This window comes from Leucoraja erinacea, chromosome 10 (genome assembly GCF_028641065.1).
Source record: "Leucoraja erinacea ecotype New England chromosome 10, Leri_hhj_1, whole genome shotgun sequence".
NCBI classification, from domain to species: domain Eukaryota; kingdom Metazoa; phylum Chordata; class Chondrichthyes; order Rajiformes; family Rajidae; genus Leucoraja; species Leucoraja erinaceus.
The window spans coordinates 52665572-52689725 of NC_073386.1; the positions used below are offsets into that span (position 1 = coordinate 52665572).

A 24154-nucleotide genomic window follows, 5' to 3' on the forward strand; every position below is an offset into this window, starting at 1 on the left:
GGCTCTGATTATTTTACCTGTTTATTTACTTTTTGCTCCAGTGTCACTCACAACGTGTCAAGTTCTCGTCATTTCGAACCCCCATCCCACACCCCCAAGGGAACGCGCTAAAGTCACTTAATTATAGGTGTTTGGCCATTCCCTCAGTGCGGGATACCATCCACAATAGAACCATTGGAACCAATGCCAATTGTACTGAGCACGGAGCAAACATGTATATCCCGTGGGTGAGGGGAACTGGAGGATGAAAACATAACCCAAAGTGACCAATTTTCTGAATTACACCATCATTCGAAAGAAAATACAGTATTATGCACTAAACAACTGGGTATTCAAATGACGTCTCCAGCCAGCTGTGCTGACGCATGAAGACACGTACGACTGTCGTTACCGGCCTGTCGCGTAAATGACGGCCAAGTGGGACAGGCCCCTAAGTTCCCGCGCTACCACAGAACCCACTAAATAGCCCGCATAGAGCACGGACGTGTTAAGAGCTAAATAAACTCAGCTGGTCAGGCAGCATCACTGGAGAACATGGATAGGTGATGTTCTGGATCGGAGCCCTTCAACAAACTCAGGCTGAAGTCTTCTTCATGTAAACGTAGAAAATAGGTGCAGGAGGAGGCCATTCGGCCCTTCAGAGATGCTGCCTGACCCGCTGAGTTACTCCAGCACTTTGTGTCCGTTTGTGTCTTAAACAAGCAACTGCAATTGTTTGTTTCTGCTACTTATGCAATGATAATCTCTTATTCTGTTAGAGCGGACAATCGACACTAACGGACACTAGTCCCCCCCTACACCCCCCCCCCCATCCCCCCCCCCCCCCCCCCCCCCCCCTCCCCTCCCTCCCCCCCACTCCACCCACCTCCCCCTCCATGGCCTGTTATAACAAGGGTTCACTATGCAGTGCTCAGATTGAATTGAACCAATTGTCAACTAGTTTGTGTTCCTCCCTGGATTATGTGAATCTCAGACGTCGACCAGAATAGGTGGATTTATTTTTACATGGGTATTCAAAGCAAGAACTGCTTTGTCCTGCTTCAGAAAGCAAAGGCTGGCGTGTTTCGCCTTGAGGGCATGGTGCCTCTGCGAATGTCTGTGTCAGGTGCAGATATCTGCATTTGAAGACGGGAGCATCCAAGTGGGCACGGATTCTTAATTAGGATTAGGAACGAGCCAACCTTCACATTATTGTTCCCCGAAGAACGAGACAGTCAGATATAAACAGCAACTAAACGCGGCGACAAGGCTAACCAGGCGTTCAGAGAGCGGAGCACGAATAACACCTGGAAAATGTGTCGCAGGAAAGACTCCAGGGCACCAGGCGCAGTCTTAAGTAACTTGCAATTTGCAGCGCCGACAATCTCCTGGGGAAGTTTGCTGGGAAGGAAGATGTGAGACAGCTGGTGGGCTTAATAGCTCTGAGCGATGAGGAGGTGTACAACACACTGATAAAAACACTAATGATGGATCAGACTGCAGCTTCAAATTCTCTTCACACCAGGCAGGCTACCTACTTTTAAAGTGAGAATTTGCGCTGAGCAAGTTTAAGTTTTGTTTAGCTCATAAGTGGGGCGGCACGGTGGGGCAGCGGTAGAGTTACTGCCTCACAGTGTCAGAGACCCGGGTTTGATCCTAACTATGGGTGCTGTCTGAATTAGTTAGTACGTTCTCTCTGTGACCTGCGTGGGTTTTCTCCAAGATCTTCGGTTTCCTCCCACATTCCAAACACATACAGGCTTGTAGATTAATTGGTTTGGTATAAGCACGTCTGAAGAAGGGCCCGAAACGTTGCCTATTTCCTTCGCTCCATAGATGCTGCTGCACCCGCTGAGTTTCTCCAGCACTTTTGTCTACCTTCGATTTTCTAGCATCTGCAGTTCCTTCTTAAACACGTTATCCCAAGTCTGCATAGGATAGTGTTAGTGTGTGGGAATCGCTGGTCGGTGCAAACTTAGTGGGCTGAAGAGCCTGTTTCCGCGCTGTATCTCTAAACTAAAGTAAAACAGTTCATAAGGTATAGGAACAGCATTAGGCCATTCAGCCCATCGCATCTATTCTGCCAATTAATCATGGCTGATCTATCTTTTCCTCTCAACCCCATTCTTCTGCCTCCTCCCCGTTATCCCTGACACTGTACTAATCAATAATCTGTCAATTTCCACCTTACAAAATCCATTGACGGCCTCCACAGCCGTCTGTGGCGACGAATTCCTTAGATTCACCACCCTCTAACTAAATAAATTCCTTCTCATCTCCTTCCTAAAGGCACGTCCTTTTTTCAGAGACTATTGCCTCTGGTCCTAGACTCTCCCACCAGTGGAAACACCCTCTCCACATTCACTGTATCCAGGCCTTTCACTATTCAGTAAGTTTCAATGAGGTCCCTCCTCATTCTTATAAACTCCAGTGAGTATAGGCCCAGTGCTGTCAAACGCTCATCATATGTTAACCCACTCATTCCTTGGATCATTCTCAATAACCTCCTCTGGACTCTCTCCAGGGCCGGCATATCCTTCCTCATAATCTGGGCCCCAAAACTGTTCACAAAATTCCAAATGCAGTTTGCCCACTGCCTTTTAAAGCCTCAATTATATCTCTAGGGAGTGGATGAGAAAGTGGAATGACATAGAACTAGAGTGAACGGGTGATCGAAAGTCGGCATGGACCCGGTGGGCTGAAGGGCCTGTTTCCATGCTGTATGTCTAAACTACACAACACTAAACTAAACTGGGCCCTTACACAACTGAGACCTCTTACACTTATAAAACTCAGACAAAAGATTCAAAGGAAGTGGTAAGTGTGGACATTGCCCAGGCCATCACACAAACCAACCTCCCTCCATCTACACTTAAATGCTGCCTCGGCAAGGCCAGCAGCATCATCAAGGACCAGTCTCACTCCGATCTCCTCTTCTCCCCTCTCCCATCAGGCAAGAGATACAGGTGTGAAAACACACACCTCCAGATTCAGGGACAGTTTCTTCCCAGCTGTTATCAGGCAACTGAACCATCCGATCACCAACTAGAGAGCGGTCCTGACCTATCATCTACCTCACTAGAAAACATTGAACTATCTTTCATCAGACTTTATCTTGCACTAAACGTTATTCCCTTTATGCTGTATCTGTGCACTGCGGACAGCTCGATTGTAATCATGTGTAGTCTTTCCCTTGACTGGATAGCACGCGACAAAAAGCTTTTGCTGTACCTCGGTGCACATGGCAAAATAATAATCAACTAAACTAAACTGTTCTGAATGTTGCAATTATTAAACCTGACAAAACAAACAATTTTATTGTGCACTGAATTATCTGGTTTTGTGGCAGAATACGTGATTTACAAATAAATAGGTTGGTCAACGATATTTGATAGCATGGGCATTCATTTATTGGTACCCTTTGCTCTGGATTATTCTTCTGGGCGTTCAAAGGCTAAGTAATGAAAATAATATTTGTCATTGTTTCTATGCAAATGGAAGGAAGGAAGTTTACCAACCGCCCTTGCTTTCTATTTAACAGGAGAAGCAAGCTGGCTCTCCTCATGAGAAAAGGCCAGGATTTACTTCACTCGCTTTGTGTGGGGTATAAATATGTATTTTAATTAGTTTAGAGATATCGTGTGGGAACAGGCCTTTCAGCCTACCGAATCCACAAAGACTAGCGATCAGCCCATACACTAGCAATATCCTACACACTAGGGTCAATTTACAGAAACCAATTAACCTGCACATCTTTGGAGTGTGGGAGGAAACCGGAGCACCTGGAGAAAACCCACGAGGTTACCGGGAGAACGTACAAACTCCATACAGACAACACCCAGGATCGAACGTGGTCAGGATCGAACCTGGGTCTCTGGTGCTGTAAGGCAGCAACTCTACCGCTGTGCCGTTTATGTCTTGCTGCATAATAGCAGGCATGTCAATGTTTTCAATACATTCTGTGATAGTATGCACTGGCCATTTGTAGGTACCTATTACCTATACTGCAGGTAAGCAATAGACAATAGGCAATAGGTGCAGGAGTAGGCCATTCGGCCCTTCGAGCCAGCACCGCCATTTAATGTGATCATGGCTGATCATCCCCAATCAGTACCCCATTCCTGCCTTCTCCCCATATCCCCTGACTCCGCTATTTTTAAGAGCCCTATCTAACCCTCTCTTGAAAGCATCCAGAGAACCGGCCTCCACTGCCCTCCGAGGCAGTAAGCAAGTACCAGAGGATATAGATTTGATGGTGAGAGGGGCAAAGATTTAACAGGAACATGAGCGGCAATGTTTTTCATGGTGGAGGAAGTAAAGGCGTTGTTGTGCTCTTTGGCTGTATCTTCAATGTGGTTGGTTTTGGCCCAGAACAGATTGTTAGTGATATTTACACCAAGGAACTTGAAGCTCTCGATCATTTCCTCTCATGATTCCAATGGCGGAATGGGATTTGTTGAATTCATATGAATTGAAAACAAGAGAGAGACCGTTTTGCCCCTCAAGCCTGTTTTGCTAATCAGTAATCAGCAAATTTCTGCAGGTTACTTGTTTTGCCTTACCTTATCAATCTAATCCTTGATTTGAATCAATTTGCCTTAATAACATGTGATATGGATCACAAGGAGACAGGGGAGATAGTTTAACGGCATCATGTTTGTCATGGACAATGTGGGCTGAAGGGCCTGTGTGGTTCTATGTTTAAACAGTGCCCTTAGTTCTCGGCCTGTTATGCAGCTTTCAGTGAGAATGCCATTGTTCCGTTGTCAGTACATGTGACAATTACACACTCTTGACATGACTCTATTGACTCCCGACTAGATCCTCCCACGAGAAGAAACATCTTCTCCACACACCGTTCTCTGATGGGCAACCTGGTATAAGTCAGAGTTTGCAGCTGAACAAGTGTGCCGTTTCGAAACACGGCTAATTCAATATCCTCTTGAGGGTAGAGAATGCACTGTGCAGAAGTGACACGTTAACAAACCCATCGAGCAGTTTCACATCGCTTGCCTTTTGTCCAGATGAGTTAACTACTATTCTGACGCCTGAAGAAGGGTCTCGAACCGAAATGTCACCCATCCTTTTTCTCCAAAGATGCTGCCTGACCCGCTGAGTCACTCCAGCACTTTGTGCCTATCAACCAGCATCTGCAGTTCCTTGTTTCTACATAGTTAATATTAATGTTTGTTTGAGAGACAGAGAGGTCTTAGTCGACAATTTAGCGCAGATGGGACGTGTTTGGAGTATCGCGCGCAGTTCTGGTCGCCCCATTACAGGAAGGATGTGGAGGCTTACGAAAGGGTGCAGAGAATGTTTACCAGAAGGCTGCCTGGATTTGAGGGTATTAGCTATAAGGAGCTAATAAGGAGAGCTTGTGGAAACTTGGATTGTTTTCTCTGGAACGTGGAGACTGAGGAGAGACCTATCAGAAGAAGCGTCATCCATCCGTGTTCTCCAAAAATGCTGCCTGACCCGCTGAGTAACTCCAGCATTTTGTGCCCTTTGCAGGAAAATATAACATTATGGGAAGCATTGCAAGGGTGGACAGTCAGAACCTTTTCCCCAGGATGGAAATATCAAATACTAGAGGGTATATGTTTAAAGTGAGCGAGGCACAGTTCAAAGGAGAAGAGCAGGGCTAGTTTTTTCCACGGAGGGCGGTGGGTACCTGGAACGCGCTGCCAGGGGTGGTGGTGGAGGCTGGTACAATAGTGGCATTTAAGAGACTTTTGGATAGGTCCAAAATCCGGATCTGTAGGGCATGGAGGGATACGGATCATGTACAGGCAGATAAGAGTTGGTCTTGGAATCATGTTCGGCACAGACATTGTGGGCCGAATGGCCTGTTCCTGGTGCTGCACTGTTCTATGTTCTATGTTCCAAAACAGATCGCAGTTCTTCCCGAGAATGCTTTTGGAGGATTTCTACTACATAATGTTCTCGAAGATCAATCATCCTATTAATGAGCAGTTACCTTTACAGACCAGACCATTATTTTTATGTCAGTAAACAGCTTCACAGACCTTGAGTGTAGTTGTCATGTGTACCGAGGTACAGTGAAAAGCTTTTGTCGTGTGCTAACCAGTCAGCGGAAAGACAATACGTGATTACAATCGAGCCATCCACAGTGTACAGTTACATGATAAAGGGAATAAGGTGAATAACGTTTAGTGTACGATAAAGTCCAATAAAGTTCAATCAAAGACAGTCCAATGAGGTAGGTGGTAGCTCAGGACCACTCTCTAGTTGTTGGTGGGATGGTTCAGTTGCCTGGTAACAGCTGGGAAGAAACTGTCCCTGAATTTTGGGGTGTGCGGTGTCACACTTCTATACCTTTTGCCCGATGGGAGAGGGGAGAAGAGGGGAGTGGCTGGGGTACGACCCGTCCTTGATGATGCTGCTGGCCTTGCCGAGGCGGCGTGAGGTGTAGATGGAGTCACTGGAAGTGAGATAGGCTTGTGCGATGGTCTGGGCTGCGTCCACAATTCTCTGCAGCCGACCTTACTTTCCACTTGAGAATTAGTGGAGTGTACTGATCCCAGTAATTTAGTCTGACTTTCTAGTGATGCGCAGATAATCTGTCCTGGCGCCTTTAAATCCTCGCCTTTTATTGCGAAGCCCTGAGGTCTGGGTAGAGAGATGTCTGTTGTGTTTGCTTCACTGCCGCCAACCCTGGTCCTTTGTGCTTGCTTGAGCAGAAGCAGCGGGCAGCATTGACGTGGTTTTCTGCAAACATGGTCCCGAAAGCAATTGCACTGACTCCACACTGACGAATGAGTGTCCCTCCGTATAAATCATTCATGTCCTCTGGAGCTAAATTAAGCAGCACTTTGCAGAATGGGTCACTCAATCATAGAGAGCATGCATGCACAGAGGGCAGCCTTTCAAGTCGTTAGTCATCCAGTCATCCAATAATTTCCTAACTATTCCCCTCAGGAAATCCACAGACCAAGACTTCTGTACTGGGGAGAGGTAAAGTGCCTTCATTCAGCAACTTGCTTCCAACAGTCCAGAGTATCTTTTTATCATATGTCCAGAAACAGAATAATGAAATTCCTACTTCAGTAGCACAACAGATATGTAAACATACTCTGTAAACTCCACAATAAGCAATAAAAAAACAGAATGTATATACTGTTATATCTTCACCCGAAATGTCACCTACAGTATTCCTTTTCTCTGGAGATGCTGTCTGACCCGCTGAGTTACTCCAGCTTTTTGTGTCTATTGATGTAACACGCTAGAGGCAGGAAACATGTTCCCGATGTTGGGGGAGTCCAAAACCAGGGGCCATAGTTTAAGAATAAGGGGTAAAGGGCCTGTCCCACTGTATAAGGTAATTCAAGAGCTCACCCGAGTTAAAAAAAAACAAACTCGTGGTAAGCACGTAGAATGTACGATGAGGGTACGCCGGAGCTCGGGACGTCTCTTAGCGGCTCGTAACGTTAACGGCAGGTACTCGGGAAACGCGGTAAGCTCATGAAGACTCTTGAAGTTTTTTCAACATGTTGAAAAATGTCCACGAGAGCCCCGAGTACCTACCAGCAGCTATTACCGTAATTCTCCAAGTTCGAATCAGGGGAAACGAGGGAGAACTCTTGAATTACCTCGTACAGTGGGACAGGCCCTTAAGCCATTTAGAACGTAGATGAGGAAATACTTTTTCACACAGAGAGTGGTGAGTCTGTGGAATTCTCTGCCTCAGATGGCGGTGGAGGCCAGTTCTCTGGATGCTTTCAAGAGAGTTAGATAGAGCTCTTAAAGATAGCGGAGTCAAGGAATATGGGGAGAAGGCAGGAACGGGGTACTGATCGTGGATGATCAGCCATGATCATATTGAATGACGGTTCCTACTCCTGCACCTATTGTCTATTGTCTATGTATGTATATGTATGTATATATATATATATATATATATATAGAAGTGTGTGTGGTGTGTGTGTTGTGTGTTTTATATCTACATATGTTTTATATGTTTATATACTGTATATATATATAACAAAAATAGTGCAAAGACAAACACAATGCCTCCAAGTTTATCTATATATTACTAAAACTCTCATCTCGTTTCAATCTATATTTGTTTGTTAGTGTTTGTTGGCCCGTGCGATCCTGGAACTACGCCAAAACGGTACATGGGTAGCGCTAAAATATTTGCACCACCTTATTCACCATTGTCCCGTGGTCGTTCCTGTCAAGTTTCCTTCAGATTTGGTGTTATATTTCACAAGCTATTCATGAATTTTAAGTTTAAAAATACAAGTTTAAGAAGATTTTTACTGCTTAATCCTTGCTGGCCCAGCTTGCACCAAACTTCATACAAAGTTGCAATCCAGGAACACTCTGTGCTTCCACCATGTTTTCACCTGAACAGGAGCTATAACCTCATAATGGGATCTCACAGTGCTCCACCCGACATTTGCAACAATGTTATTTACTCCAGCTCCTGGCAGCAAGTGCTTGAACAGGAGGGGGAAGGTGAATTGGTATTACAACTGGAAGTGGTGCGGCAGGCAGGTGAAGTGCAATTGGATTCTTTTTTTTAAGTTATTAAATTTGTGTGGCTGTGGGAGGCAGGGGAGTGGTGGAATCTTTAGTTGGGGAACGGGACCCAGTTGATCCAGTATATGTAATAAAAATGAACTGCATATGCTGGCTTACACCAAAGATAGACACAACGTACTGGAGTACCTCACTGGATCAGGCAGCATCTCTGGAGAAAAGGAATAGGTGACGTTTCAGCTCGAGACTTCTTCAGACATCAGAATCCGAAGAAGGGTCCTGATCCAAAACATCACCTATGCATTTTCTCCAGAGATGCTGCCTGACCAACAAAGTTACTCCAGTACTTTGTGTCTAATCCACCAAGTATATATAGTTTGGAGCTCATTTGGAGGTAGACAAAAGTGCTGGAGAAACTCAGCGGGTGAGGCAGCATCTATGGAGCGAAGGAAATAGGCAACGTATCAGGCCGAAACCCTGCTTCAGACTCATTTGGAGGTTGTGGTGTTTAATATCCTGGTGGTTGAAAGGGAAGAAGCTGCTCCTGAACCTGGACGTTCCAGTTCTCAAGCTCCTGTACCTTTTACCGAGGTGGGAGTGAAACGAGAGTGCCTCTTTTATTTAAACACATTTTATCACATGCCTCTTATTTAAATCGCTGGGCATTTCAAAATGGCCGTCAAACATTTCGGGGGTGGTTTTCTTCCTTCCGTCTGGCACAGTTGCGTCTTATTTGTGTGCAACTACCACAGTGAGACTACCTTGACCATTCTGTTGCCATGACATTTAGAACATTTAGAGATCCATTGTGAGGAGATGAATGGGAACAGTTGAGTTCTCCACACAATAAGAAGGATGCGGTGATAGGGTGGGGGTGGGCGGGAAGATAAAACACACAACAATATCAGGACCGGCAGGAAATTATTTGGGAAAATACTCAAGAGGTTGAGGCCCCTCTCTTTCGAGACAAACTGCTTAGAAATCCAACCACAGTCAATAGGGATTGAAGTGCTACATCGTAATGTCTTAGCTTTGTTGCGTCCTGCTGAAATCCATTCATATACAGCACATTTGGTGCATAGAACATAGAACAAAATAGCACAGGAACTATCCCTTCGGCCCACATTGTCCATGCTGAACATGATGCTTGATGCATGAAACTAGAACATAGAACAATACTGTGTTTAAGAGGGAACTGCAGATGCTGGAGAATCGAAGGTTACACAAAAAAGCTGGAGAAACTCAGCGGGTGCAGCAGCATCTATGGAGCGAAGGAAATAGGCAACGTTTCGGGCCGAAACCCTTCACTGGAGCAGGCCCTTCGGCTCACAATATCCATGCTGAATATTCTAGCAGTCAAACTAGAATATTTTCTGCACCGTGGCTCAGCGGCAGAGTTACTGCCGCACAGCGCCAGAGACCCGGTTTTGATCCTGACTACTGGTGCTGTCTGTACAGAGTTTGTATGTTCTCTCTGTGACCATGTGGGTTTTTTTCTGGGCATTCTGGTTTCCTCCCTCATCCGAAAGATGTGTGGGTTTATAGGATTCTGTAAATTATCCTCAGTAAATTATCCTTAGTGTGCAGGATAGAACAAGTGCTCATGGACGTCGAGGGCTCAGTGGGCCCTTTTCCACACTGTATCTCTACATTAAACTAAACTGAACTAAACAAAACCACCCGTTAATATGGCCCGGCACGGCACTGATTCTGCTGAAGATAGACACAAAATGCCGGGATAACTCAGCGGGCCAGGCAGCATCTGTGGGGGACAAGGATAGGTGACGTTTACTACATTCATTCTGAAGAAGGGCCCGGACCAGAAACGTCACCTCTCCATGTTCTCCAGAGATGCTGCCTGACCCACTGAGTTACTCCAGCACGTTGTGTCTATTTTCTAGAATCACAGAACTCTTTAAAATAGCGGAGTTAAGGGATATGGTGAGAAGGCAGGAACGGGGTACTTAGAAACATAGAAAATAGGTGCAGGAGTAGGCCATTCGGCCCTTCGAACCTGCACCACCATTTGATATGATCATGGCTGATCATCCAACTCAGTATCCCATCCCTGCCTTCTCTCCATACCCCCTGATCCCTTTAGCCACAAGGGTCACATCTAACACCCTCTTAAATATAGCCAATGAACTGGCCTCAACTACCTTCTGTGGCAGAGAATTCCACAGATTCACCACTCTCATCCCGGTCCTCAAAGACTTCCCTCTTATTCTTAAACTGTGACCCCTAGTTCTGGACTTCCCCAACATCGGGAATAATCTTCCTGCATCTAGCCTGTCCAACCCCTTAAGAATTTTTGTAAGTTTCTCTAAGATCCCCCCTCAATCTTCTGAATTCTAGCGTGTACAAGCCGAGTCTATCCAGTCTTTCTTCATATGAAAGTCCTGCCATCCGAGGAATCAGTCTGGTGAACCTTCTCTGTACTCCCTCTATGGCAAGAATGTCTTTCTTCAGATTAGGAGACCAAAACTGTACGCAATACACCAGGTGTGGTCTCACCAAGACCCTGTACAACTGCAGTAAAACCTCCCTGCTCTTATACTCAAATCCTTTTGCTATGAATGCTAACATACCATTTGCTTTCTTCACTGCCTGCAATTGATTGTGGATGATCAGCCATGATCACATTGGATGGCAGTGCTGGCTCACAGGGCTGAATGGCCTACTGCACCTTTTGTCTATTGTCTATTGTCTAAACCAGCATCTGCAGTTCCTTCCTACACATTTATTTTCAGCTGTAATCAGGCACCCGAACCGTCCTCTCATCAACTAGAGATTTCGGGTGCCCTGGTTTCTTCCCACATTCCGGGTTTGACGTACTGGTTTGTAGGTTAATTGGCTCCAGCAAAATTGTAAATTGTCCCTCCTAAAGTTTCTCCTAATTTCCCAGCTACAAGTCAGCACATTGGACAGGTACTGGACCGTCCAGCACCATGGCATGATGTGGAGCGGAGTTAGAACGGTTTCCCTGAAATTGGCTGCAAAATTGTAAGTCCCTCCTAAAGTCTTCTCCTAATTTCCCAGCTACAAGTGAGCACATTGGACAGGTACTGGACTGGCCCAGCACCATGGCAATGATGATGGGAGCGGAGTTAGAACGGTTCCCTGAAAGCTGCAGGAAATAGGCGTTGCAGCTGTCGGAGCAGTGGTGCAGTCCATCACTCAGACAGCCAGCTTCTCGTCCTACTTCTCCGCAGTCTGGGCCGGCACGGCTAATCTGCCGAGGGCTGCCACAGGAGGATTTATTCCATTCCTCACCGTCTGCTGAAGGTCTGCCTGCAAGTGCGTTTTATCTTAGGACGGTGATGGTACCTCAGCCACGAAGCTGCTTCATATTGTTGGCTCTCCTCACAGTGGCGCAGCGGTAGAGTTGCTGCCTCACAGCGCCAGAGACCCATGTTCGATCCTGACCATGGGTACTGCCTGTACGGAGTTTGTACCTTCTGTCAGATTTTTCTCCGGGTGCTCCGGATTTCTCCCACATGCCAAAAACACGCGGACTTGTAGGTTAATTGGCTCCTGTAAATTGTCCCTGGTGTGTGTGGGATAGAACTAGTGTATGGGTGATTGATGGTCGGCGTGGACTCGGTGGGCTGAAGGGCCTGTTTCCGCGCTGTATCTCTAAGCTAACCTAAACAAACATTTCAGATCAACTCTAAAGTAATCCAGACAGGGATATGAATCCTAAATACTTTCCCTCTTCAGATCCCTTCCATACAGGTCTCCAACTCTTCGAAGGTCTTAAGCACCAACCACTGTGCCATATAACGGACCTGCATCCTCTGGCAGCTCGTTCCATATTCCCACCACTCTCTGAGTGAAAAGGTATCTATTAAATCTTGCCGCTCTCACCCTATGCCCTAAGGCTCTGGATTCTACTGGGGAAACTACTCTGTGCATTCAGCTTGTCTATTTCTCTCCTGATTTGAAACACTTCTAGTCTAGTTTAGTTTAGTTTATTGTCACGTGCACCGAGTAACAGTGAAAAGCTTTTTGTTGCCTGCTATCCAGTCAGCGGAAAGACAACACATGATTACAATCGAGCCGTCCACAGTGTACAGATACAGGATAAAGGGTATTTAGTGCAAGATAAAGTGAGTAAAATGTGGAGACAGAGTCTTAGAGTTACACAGAAGGGAAACGCCCTTCGGCCCAACTTGCCCATGCTAACAAAGGTGCACCACCTATGCTGGTTCCATTTGTCCGTATTTGGCCCAAATCTCTCTAAATCGTTGTACTTCTCCAAGTGTCTTTTAAATGCTGGTGTAGTACCTACTTCTGGCAGCTCGTTCCATATATCCACCACCCTCTGTATGGTTCCCTATGGTTCCTATTAAATCTTTGCCCTCTCACCTTAAACATATGTCTGGTGCTTGATTATCCCACGCTGAGAGATAATGAACATCTAAATATTTGAATCCATATTCTTTCAATCCACCAGACGGCTGTGGAGGCCAGGTCAATGGATATTTTTATGGCAGTGATTGACAGATTCTTGATTAGTACGGGTGTCAGCAGTTATGAGGTGAAGGCAGGAGAATGAGGTTCAGGGGCTGTCCCACTGCGGCAACCTAATCCGCGAGTGTAGAAGAGTTTAGAAGAGTTTGAAAAAATGTCATGTTGAAGAGCTCCTTCAACTATGTTGAAGACCTCCTTCGACTATGTTGAAGACTATGACTACCTTCGACTACTCTCGATTACCTACGACTAACATGCCGACCTACCGACCTACTACGACTAAACCTACAAGTAAAAAAAGTATTGATTTTTTTCCATGTCGACCCTATTTTTACTCGCGGGATTTTTCAGCATGTTGAAAATATACGCCGCGACCTAGCTGAGGCCTCGAGTACGCGGGGACTACTCTCGAGCATGAAGGAGAGTTACAAAGACCTCCTAGGACCTCGTGTCGACCATGCTGCGAGTCTGAGTCGAGGGCGAACTCTTCTGAACTCGTGGATTAGGTCACCGCAGTGGGACAGGCCCTTTAGGAGGGAGAGATAGATCAACCATGTTTGAATGGCGGAGTAGACTTGATGGGCCGAATGGTCTGATTTTGCTCTTAGTACCTAAGAACTTATGAAGTAAAGAAGAGTTTAGATTAGTGTTACAGCGTGGAATCAGGCCCTTCGGCCCATCGAGTCCGCGCCGACCAGCGATCACCCCATACAATGGCACTATGCTACACACAAGGGACAATTTATAATTTCCCAAAGCCAATTAACCTACAAACCTTCTTTGGAGTGTGGGAGGAAACCGGAGCACCCAGATGAAACCCACGCTGTCACAGGGAGAACTCTGTACAGACAGTGCCCATAGTCAGGATGGAACACGGGTCTCTGGTGCTGTGAGGCAGCAACTTTACTGATGCTGCCCAGTGAATAGGCCTATGGATGCCTGCTAATCTACATCATGTCAATGGAACATAGAACGGTACAGCACAGGAACAGGCCCTTCAGCCCACAATGTCTGTCCTGAAACTGATGCCAAGATAAACAAATCTCATCCACCTACACCTGATCCCTCCATTCCCTAATAGAACAGGGCAACACAGAGGTGTCGCTGGTAGAGTTGTTGCCTCACAGCATCAGAGACCCAGGTTCGATCCTGACCACGGGTGCTGGCTGTGTGGAGTTTGCATGTTCTCCCCGTGACCGCATGAGTTTCCTCCGGGTGCTCCGGTTTCCTCCCACACCCCAAAGACGTGTGGGTTTGTAGGTTAATTGGCCCCTAGTGTGTAGGGAGTGGGTGTGAAAATGGGATAACATAGAACTAGTGTGAACGGGTGTTGGATGGGCTGCATTGACAGTGGGCCCAAGGGCCTGTTTCCATGCTGTATCTCCAAACTAAACAAAGCCATTGAAGCACGGATAACAATATGGTGCAGGTTGTAGAGACGCTACCTCCCATTTCAAGAACCTGGTTCAATCCTGACCTACAGTGCTCTCTGTGTGGAGTCTGCATGTTCTCCCTGTGACTGTGTAGGTTTCCCTCAGTGATCTGAGGTTGCGTTGGTTGGCTACTATAAATTGTCTATACAGGGTAGTTTGGAGGTGGGTGGTAGAATGATTGGGCAGGGGGGCAGTAAGGGGTGGGGTGTTGGGAATGTGTGGAGGATGAATGGGTTTGAGTATAATTGGGAGAGTGATGGTCAATGGTGGGCCAAAGGTCAATATTCCGAGCTGTATGACACTTTGACCTATGACCCCAGCATTAGGCATATCTTTACTCATTTTTATTCAGGTGAGTAATGCACAGCCACCTGTAACAAAACTTATTTTAGGCTTGAGAGACACAGCACGGAAACAGGCCCTTCGGCCCACCAAGTCCGCGCCGACCAGCGATCACCCCGTACACTAGCACTATCCTACACATTAAAGACAATTTACAATTTACAGAAGCTAATTAACCTGGACCCGGAGAAAACCCACCCGGTCATAGGGAAGAATGTTCAAACTCCGTACAGACAGCACCCGAGGTCAGGATTGAACCCAGTTCTCTGGTGCTGTGAGGCAGCAACTCTACCGCTGCACCACCGTGCCACCCCTTTCAGATACCCCCCTTTTGTGGCACATTTAAAAGGATTTGTTCCTCGAATGCAAGGACTTACAATTGGAGACCACCTTTAACAAGTTCAGTGAGCTGTAGACATATTGTTGTAGAGCATAAGAAAGATAGACCAGCCATGATTAAATGGCAGAGTAGACTTGATGGGCTGAATGGCCTAATTCTACTCCTATAAAATGAAAAGAGCTTGGAAACAAGCCCTTCGGCCCATTTTGTCCTTGCCGACCACGTAGGCATACTGGGCTAGTTTGGCCCATTGCCCTCTAAATCCTTCCTTTTCATATATCTATCCAAATGTTTTTTCAAAGTCGTAATTGTATCCGTTTCCTTGAGTCTGGGGGTTCTACTCAATGATGGCCTTTGGTGATCCCTGTCGTTCTTGCTCTACTAGAGAACAGTGAGGACATTTGTACATGAGCCTTCAGAGCTGAAGATAGACACAAAAAACTGGAGTAACTCAGCGGGTCAGGCAGCATCTCTGGAGAGAAGGAATGGGTGACGTTTCAGGTCGAGACCCATCTTCACTCTCAATGCTAAACAGTGCAGCATTGGAGCTGACAGCCCCTGAAATATGGGTTTGGGGGACCAAGATTCAGAAGGTGTGGCGATGTTGTGGGTATCACTTACAAAAATAACCCTGCACTCTTTAACCTGGAAATTGAAGAGACGCAATGATCTTCAGATGCTGGCTTACATCACAGGACACAGAGTGCTGGAGTAACTCAGCAGGTCAGGCAGCATCTCTGGAGAACATGGATAGGTGACGTTTCGGTTCGGGACCCTCCTTCACTCTCAAGGTTAAACTGTGCAGGATGATTTTTGTAAGTGATGCGAACAAAATCGCCACACCTTCTGAAATTTGGTCCCGCAATCCACATTTTAGGAGCCGTCAGCTACAATGCTATATATTTTTTAATGATTTGACATGGAACCACAATATATGGTCTGGATTTTAATACCTGAAATTTTATAAAAGGATTGGAAAATATATGTTAACGTATTTAGCTGTTAACCAAATATTTGGATTTATGGGGGGTAAAAATGCCATTTCTACATTAGCATGCACGCCTAGGTCCAGTTAATTTGTTCACATTTATTCAGTGCAGTAGACACACACACATCTACAAGCTAGGAAAAGTGTAAGTTAATATTTCAGCATTCATCCATGTTAGACGCAAAGACAAATTTAAAAACTGCTCTCAGTAATGAAAGTCAAGAGTTGAAAATTGCAAAGGTTCATTATTATATTTGCATAGTTGTAAACGTCAAATTGTAAGCCTCCCTCCCATTCCCTTTCAAGAGAGTTAACAATGCAGAAGGCTTACCTTTCTAGTGCTTGTAAACAACGTAAATGGGGCTCTAAAATGGCTTTTCTTGCAGTTACTGGTCTGCAGTGGAGCAGGAATGCTTTGAATGAAGCTCTCGGGCACCTCTTGGTACATCAGCTCACGTGAGGCCAGATTCCTCGCTCCGTCCCTGCTACAGTTTCACTCGGGGAAGCTGCCCGAATGCCGGCTTTGCATCCTAACGAGACAAGCGATAGTCAGCGTCTGTGGTCTCAGCCTACACCGAGCCCCTTCTGCACCCTTGCTCGATACAGCGTAGTGTACAGAGACAGGATATACATACAAAAATGTAGCTGGCATGGGAGGGGGGAGGAGGGAGAAAGGAGAAAGGGAGGATTTTTTTCTTCTGCTCATGCTAAGGTGCTTTGACTTGCAGCTAAGAGATAAGAATTGAAATGGGTTATGCTAAAAGCATTTCTTTTAAGCTTTTGGAATCTGCAGATGACAGCCCAGATTCCTGCTGAGAAAGGCAGTGAAAGGTTCCTTTGTTGGACTGTGGGCATTCTTAACATTTTGTCTAGCAGTTTCATGGAATCATCTTGCACGGAATAAAAGGGTTTAGAGCAATTAATCAGGTTGTGTTCGAAATCTGTACTATGCCAAATATACCAAGTCAAAAAAATGGAGAAATCTCGATTCTTATTTCTGATGCTATTGTTAGACATTTTAGCAATGAATTATGTCAGAGACATGCGTGTTACTGGTTTTAAGTGGGGAAAAAAAAAACTTTTTATGTTTTTGAATGATGAATGTTATATAAATTGTCAAATCCTAGTGCCACAAAACGTAACAAATCCGTCTCTGAGATTGGGAATCAGATTTTCTAAAATGGGGAAATGTTGGATAAAAGCAGGAGACTATGTAGCATTGTGTAGGAAGGAACTGCAGATGATGGTTTAAACCAAAGACAGACACAAAATGCTGGAGTAACACAGCGGGGACAGGCAGCATCTGTGGAGGGAAGGATTGGGTGACGTTTCGGGCCGAGACCCTTCCCCAGACTGTCTCGACCCGAAACGTCACCCATTATTCATTCATTAAACTCATTCATTCATGCATTCATGCATTCATGCATTCATTCATTCATTCATTCATTCATTCATTCATTCATTCAATCATTCATTCATGCATTCATGCATTCATTCATTCATCCATTCTCTCCAGCGATGCTGCCTGCCCCGCTGAGTAACTCCAGCATTTTGTGTCTGACGGGGTAGCATTTGCGGGGGAGGGACAGAAAGAGTATTAGAAATGAATGGACATTGGAGATGGAATTTGTTTTGACCAAGTCCAGTAAAGTAGTGGGAAATGCGTAGAACACACACCAGTACAGCACAGGAAAAGTCCCTTCGGCCCACAATGTCCGTGCTGAACATGATGCCAAGACCCACTAATCTCATATGTTTGTGATTCATATCTCGCTGTTCCCTGTATATCCATGTGCCTGTCCTAGTGCATTGTATACCCCACTACCATATCAGCCTCCACCACGCCTTGCAGCGTGTTCCAGGCACTCACCACTCTCTGTGCAAAAAAACATGCCCCTTACGTCGCCTTTAAATTTTGCTCCTTAAATCCTTGCTCGCCAGACTTTGACTTCCCTACCCTGGGAAAGGGTTCTGGCTGTCTACCCTTTGGTTCCACTTCACTTTTGCTTTGGGAAGGTGAATGTTGCTCGTTGATTGAATGATTGAATTGATTTGATTGAAAGACACAGCATGGAAACAGGCCCTTTTCACCCCCCTAGTCCCCATCTATCCCCTGTTCCCAGCGGGTCAGGCAGCATCTCTGGAGAACAAGGATAGGCGACGCTTCGGGTCCCTAGTGTTTCTTTCTTTCTTTCTTTCTTTCTTTCTTTTTCTTTCTTTCTTTCTTTCTTTCTTTCTTTCTTTCTTTCTTTCTTTCTTTCTTTCTTTCTTTCTTTCTTTCTTTCTTTCTTTCTTTCTTTCTTTCTTTCTTTCTTTCTTTCTTTCTTTCTTTCTTTCTTTTTCTTTCTTTCTTTCTTTCTTTCTTTCTTTCTTTCTTTCTTTCTTTCTCTTTCTTTCTTTCTTTCTTTCTCTCTTTCTCTCTCTCTTTCTCTCTCTTTCTTTCTCTCTTTCTTTCTTTCTTTCTTTCTTTCTTTCTTTCTTTCTTTCTTTCTTTCTTTCTTTCTTTCTTTCTTTCTTTCTTTCTTTCTTTCTTTCTTTCTTTCTCTCTTTCTTTCTTTCTCTCTTTCTCTCTTTCTTTTCTTCTCTTTCTTTCTTTCTTTCTTTCTTTCTTTCTTTCTTTCTTTCTTTCTTTCTTTCTTTCTTTCTTTCTTTCTCTCTCTCTCTCTCTCTCTCTCTTTCTTTCTCTCTCTCTCTTTCTCTCTTCTCTCTCTCTCTCTCTCTCTCTCTCTCTCTCTCTCTCTCTCTCTCTCTCTCTCTCTCTCTCTCTCTCTCTCTCTCTCTCTCTCTCTTTCTCTCTTTCTCTCTCTCTTTTTCTCTCTCTCTTTCTCTCTTGTTCTGTCTGTCTGTCTGTCTGATTATATTTTTTAATAGCCATAATTGTATCAACATCAACAGCTTCCTTTGGCAGCTTATTGGAGATACAGACTACACTGAATGATAATGTTTCCCCTGGGACCTGGTGCGCTATATTCAATGCTGGAGACTATATTCTGCACTCTCTATCTTCCCCTTTGCTCTACCTATTGTACTTGAGTTTGGCTTGATTGTATTTACGTCCAGTATTATCTGATCGGATTGGATAGCATGCAAAACAAAGCCTACGTGATAATAATAGACCTAAAACATAAACCTCTTCCCGCCTGCTGTTTAGATCACGTATTTCCCCTCTAACCTGCAACACCACGATAATGTAAAGGACTGTATAGAGACCCGTGGGCATTATTCATTATTCATCGCCACAGCTTCACCGAGAATTAAGCAAGCATTTTGAACACAACATCTCATATGTAAGTCGTTAAGTACAACGCACTGACATCTTATCTGCTGTAAGTGTGGCTCTTGGCCTGAATCCTTTCTGATAAGCACATGAAAGGCTAGAAGCCTTCAAACCCGCTGTGCCTGGGAAAACTAATGAGCAAATCCTGGCTACGAAGTGGATCATGTTTATCTTCCCAAGCTAAAATAGACCCCTCCCTGCTGCATTCTGCTTGTGACTTTAACGTTTCAATGGTTCAAAGGCTCTTTTATCGTGTAGGTAGACACAAAATGCTGGAGTAACTCAGCGGGACAGGCAGTATCTCTGGAGAGAAAGAATGGGTGACGTTTCGGGTCGAGAACCGGTACACGTGACAATATATTTTTTGTATATACTGTAGATCAGTGTGATTGTTGCCATACATAAAGATAATCCCAGATTTAGTGCCCCGTGCATCCACGGAGTCCATATGCAATGGTCGCCAGGTTTGGGTGCCGTTTTACACAGTGCAGGCTGCAGTTGGCCATAAAGGCCTGTTGTAGCCGCCACCTCAGTCAGATTGCCAGCGAGTCGTCCTTCTCCTCTTCGGGCCTTCAGCCTTCGTTCTTGGGGGGCACCTCCCGCAGCCGACCTCAATGACCTCAACGTCCCAGACCCACTCAGGGTGCGCTCCTCCGGCCAGCTTTTCACTGGAAGAGCAGAAACAAGGTTAAAACACAAGAAGGACACAAAGTGCCGGGGTAACTCAGCAGGTCAGGCTGCATCTCCGGAGAACATTGGTAGGTGACGTTTCAGGTAGGGTTGGGTTCCGACCCTGAAATCGGCAAGGACTAGGTGGGCCAAAGGGCCTGTTTCCATGCTGTATCTCTAAAGCCTAAATCCCACAGCTCCGCCAACCCAGGTGCAACCCTGACTCCCACTGCTGTCTGTGCAGAGTGTGTATCTTCTCTGTCTGAACCGGTGGGCGGCGCGACTCTGGTCAGCAGCGGCCTCTGCAGTCTGTCCGCGTTTTATTATTTTCTGTCTGTGTTTTTATGTGTGATTTTTTGTTGGGGTGTGTGTGTGTCTGACTTTTTCTCTCCCAGACCTTTCTCGCGGGTTTCAAGTTTCGTTGGGGCCGCAACGAGGAGCGGCCTACAACAGGAAGAAGCCGGGGACTCTGGTGCTACGACTCACCGTCACTGTCGCGGGGCTGGCCGAGTCTAGAGCGGGTGGAGCGGTGGAGGAGCGCTGCTGCTGCTGCTGTGGACCGGAGAGTCGGAGGCTCCAACAGGTCTGTGGTCCGGGAGCCCGCGGGTCCCTGGAGGGAGACCGCTTTTCAGGGCTCTCGCAACGGCGACTTTCCCCCGCCGAGTTGCGGGGTGAAGAGCTCCTGGAGCGGGGCCTGACACCACCGCCCCGCGCGGCTGGGAATGGCCCCGGGACTCTGCGAGCGCACGCCAGGGGCTCTAACACCAAGACCCGGTGTGCGACCTCGCACCACCCGGCGTGGCTTTAATGGCCGCGGGGCAATCGCCATCGCCAGCCGGGGGCTTTGACTTTGACTCTGACATCAGGGGGGGAGAGTGTAGTGGAGAGATAAGTTTATTTGGCCTTCCATCACAGCGATGTGATGGATGTTTATGTAAATTATGTTGTGTCTTGGGTCTATGTGTTTGTAATGTATGGCTGCAGAAACGGCATTTTGTTTGGACCTCAAGGGGTCCAAATGACAATTAAATGTATCTTGTATCTTGTATCTTGTATCTTGTAGTTCTCCCAGCTGCTCAAGTTTCATAGTCAGAGAATCATTCAGCCCATCATACAGCCCATCAGAATCATTCGGCCCATCAAGCCAGCTGTCAGAGAGTGATACAGTGTGGAAACAGGCCCATCGGTCCAACTTGCCCACACCGACCAACATGTCCCATCTACACTAGTCCTACCTACCTGCATTTGGCCCATATCCCTCTAAACCTATCCTATCCACATAGCTGTTTTTTTAAACATTGTGATGGTACTCCTCTAGCAGATCATTCCATACACGCACCACCTTTTGTGTTCATCGTGAGAGATACAATGTAGAAATCGGCCCTTCAACCCATCGAGTCTATGCTGGCCCACTCACACTAATCCTACATTAATCCCGATTTTTAATTTGCCCCTCGATATTCTACCACGCACCTCTGAACCAGGGCCAATTTACAAAGGCCATTTAACCTACCAATCTTAGTGGAAAGTAAATGAGGTTGGTTCGATAAAACAGTAAGGAGATCCCGAAGATAATAAACTGCTAATAGAAGACATTTTTAGAAGCTCCACCAGCCTTCTTTCAGATCTCCTCTCAACCATTGGCATTAAGAGATTTTTGGATAGGCATATGGATATGCAGGGAATGGAGGGATATGTATCATGAGCAGCGGAGAAGAATAGATCTTGGCAACATGTTTGACACGGACATTGTGGGCCAAATGGCCTGTTCCTGTGCAGTATTGTTCTATGATTGGGTTCCATCTTTGGGGAAAGTATACAATTCATGGCAAGAGTCTTACAGCATTGATGTACAGAGGGATCTTAAGTAAGTAAGTGAGTAAGTTTATTGGCCAAGTATTCACATACAAGGAATTTGCCTTGATGCTCCACCCACATGTAACAACATGACATACAGTGACAGTTACGAATGACTCAGAAAACACTAAACATTAATAATAATAAAACATTAATGATAAAACACCATTGATCAAGCATGTGAACCAACAAAATACCAGATTAAAGGGAGGCTACAGAATTTTGGCTGTTGAGTAGAGCAACTACTCTTGGATAAAAACTGTTTTTATGTCTGGCTGTGACAACTTGACAGTCCGGAGTTGCCTTCCAGAGGGAAGTGATTCAAGGAGTTTGTGGCCAGGGTGAGAGGGGTGAGAGATGATCTTGCCCGCTCACTTCCTGGCCCTTGCAGTGTACAGTTCATCAATGGGGTGAAGGTTGCAGCCAATAACCTTCTCTGCTGATCGGACGATTCGCTGCAGCTTGCAGGTGTCGTGCTTGGTGGCTGAGCCAAACCAGACCATGATGGAGAAGGTGAGGACAGACTCTACGATGGCCGTATAGAATTGGACCATCATTGCCTGTGGTTTATGTCCCCCGCTCTCTGGAAGTGAAAACGCAAGTAGATGGTATTGCCTTCATCGGTTGGGGCATTTTGGATAAGAGTTAGTAAGTCATGTTGCAGGTTTATAGGACTTTAGTTAGGCCGCCTTTGGAGTATTGTGTGCAGTACTGCTCGCCCCATTACAGGAAGGATGTGGAGGCTTTGGTGTGAATGTAGGGGGTGCAGAAGAGGTTTACCAGAATGCTGCCAGGATTAAAGGTATCATTATCGGGAGATGTTGGACAAACTTGGATTGGTTTCTATGGAGCGTCACATGCTGAATGGGCAGACAGATCAGACAAAAGACATAGTGAAATGCAGCTTTAACTTTCCAGGTTAAATTCTTTATATATCAACCAATATAAAACATGATATCAGCCTGAAACATCAACCTTGTTCCTCCTTTTGCACGTGCTTATCTTTTAGATTTTAGAGACACGGCACAGAAACAGGCCCTTTGGCTCGCCATGTCCACACCGACCAGCGATCACCTGTACACTAGTTCTATCCCACACATTAGCGACAATTTACAGAAGCCAATTCATCTGCAAACCTGCATATCTTTGGGATGTGGAAGCAAACTGAGTCATAAAGGAATTCAGCATGAAAACAGGCCCTTCGGCCCAACTTGCCAACACCGGCCAACCCCAACTATACTAGTCCCACCTGCCCACGTTTGGTCCATATCCCTCCAAACCTCTCATATCCATATACCAGTCTAACTGTTTACTGAGGATAGTCCCAACCTCAACTACCTCCTCTGGCAGCTTGTTCCATACACCCACCACCATTGTGTTAAATAGTTACCCCTCAAATTCCTATTAAATCTTTTCCCCTTCATCTTAAACCTATATCTTCTGGTCCTCGATTCACCTACTGTGGGCAAGAGACTCTGCATCTACCCGATCTATTCCTCTCATGATTTTATACACCTCTATACGATCATCCCTCATTCCTCCTGCGCTCCAAGGAATAGAGTCCCAGCCTACTCAATCTCTCCCTATAGCTCACACCCTCGAGTCCTGGCAACATCCTCGTAAATCTTCTCTGTACCCTTTCCAGCTTGACAACATCTTTCCTATAACATGGTGCCCAGAAATGAATAGAAAGCTTTAAATGTGGCCTCACCATCATGTACAACTGCAACATGACCTCTTTTATACTTCAATACTCTGACTGATGAAGGCCAATGTTCCAAAAAACATGTTTGACCACCCTATCCACCTGCGACTCCACCTTCAAGGAACCATGCACCTGCACTCCTAGATCCCTCTGCTCTACGATACTCCCCTGGGCCAACCATTGACTTTGTACGTCGTGCCTATGTTTGACTTCCCAAAAATGCAACATCACATTTCTCTGTAGTGAAAATTCTAGAGAAAGGTCACAGGGAGAACGTGTAAACTCTGCCCAGGTCAGGATCGAACGGGGTCTCTAGCGCTGCGAGGCGGTGACTCTACCGCTGCGCCACCGTGCCGCCCCTGCTGAGCATTGTATTGCAGACTTCCAGCATCTGCGGCATTTTGTTTTTAGTCCCCAATGACCTGATTGAATCCTGCAGAAAATGTGGCAGGACACAGTCGGAATCAAGCTCGTTCACCACGACTTCCAGTCCAAGAGTCCTCAAAGGGCCGAATGGCCTCCTCCTGCACCTATTTTCTATGTGTTTAGGCTTGTGTGCTGCTGACTTCCAACCCCTTCCACAGCG

At 45.9% G+C, this 24154-nt stretch overlaps 1 protein-coding gene across 1 annotated transcript in view; it reads right to left on the reverse strand.

Moving 5' to 3' along the window:
• LOC129701213 (regulator of G-protein signaling 8-like) overlaps positions 1–16780 on the reverse strand; it is a 39101-nt gene extending 22321 nt beyond the window's left edge. Inside the window, exon 1 of the mRNA XM_055642315.1 lies at positions 16392–16780. Coding sequence (XP_055498290.1) covers positions 16392–16508 — 117 coding nt within the window. The 5' untranslated portion in view covers positions 16509–16780. The remainder of the gene's footprint in view (positions 1–16391) is intronic.
• Between the last annotated feature and the right edge of the window lie 7374 nt (positions 16781–24154).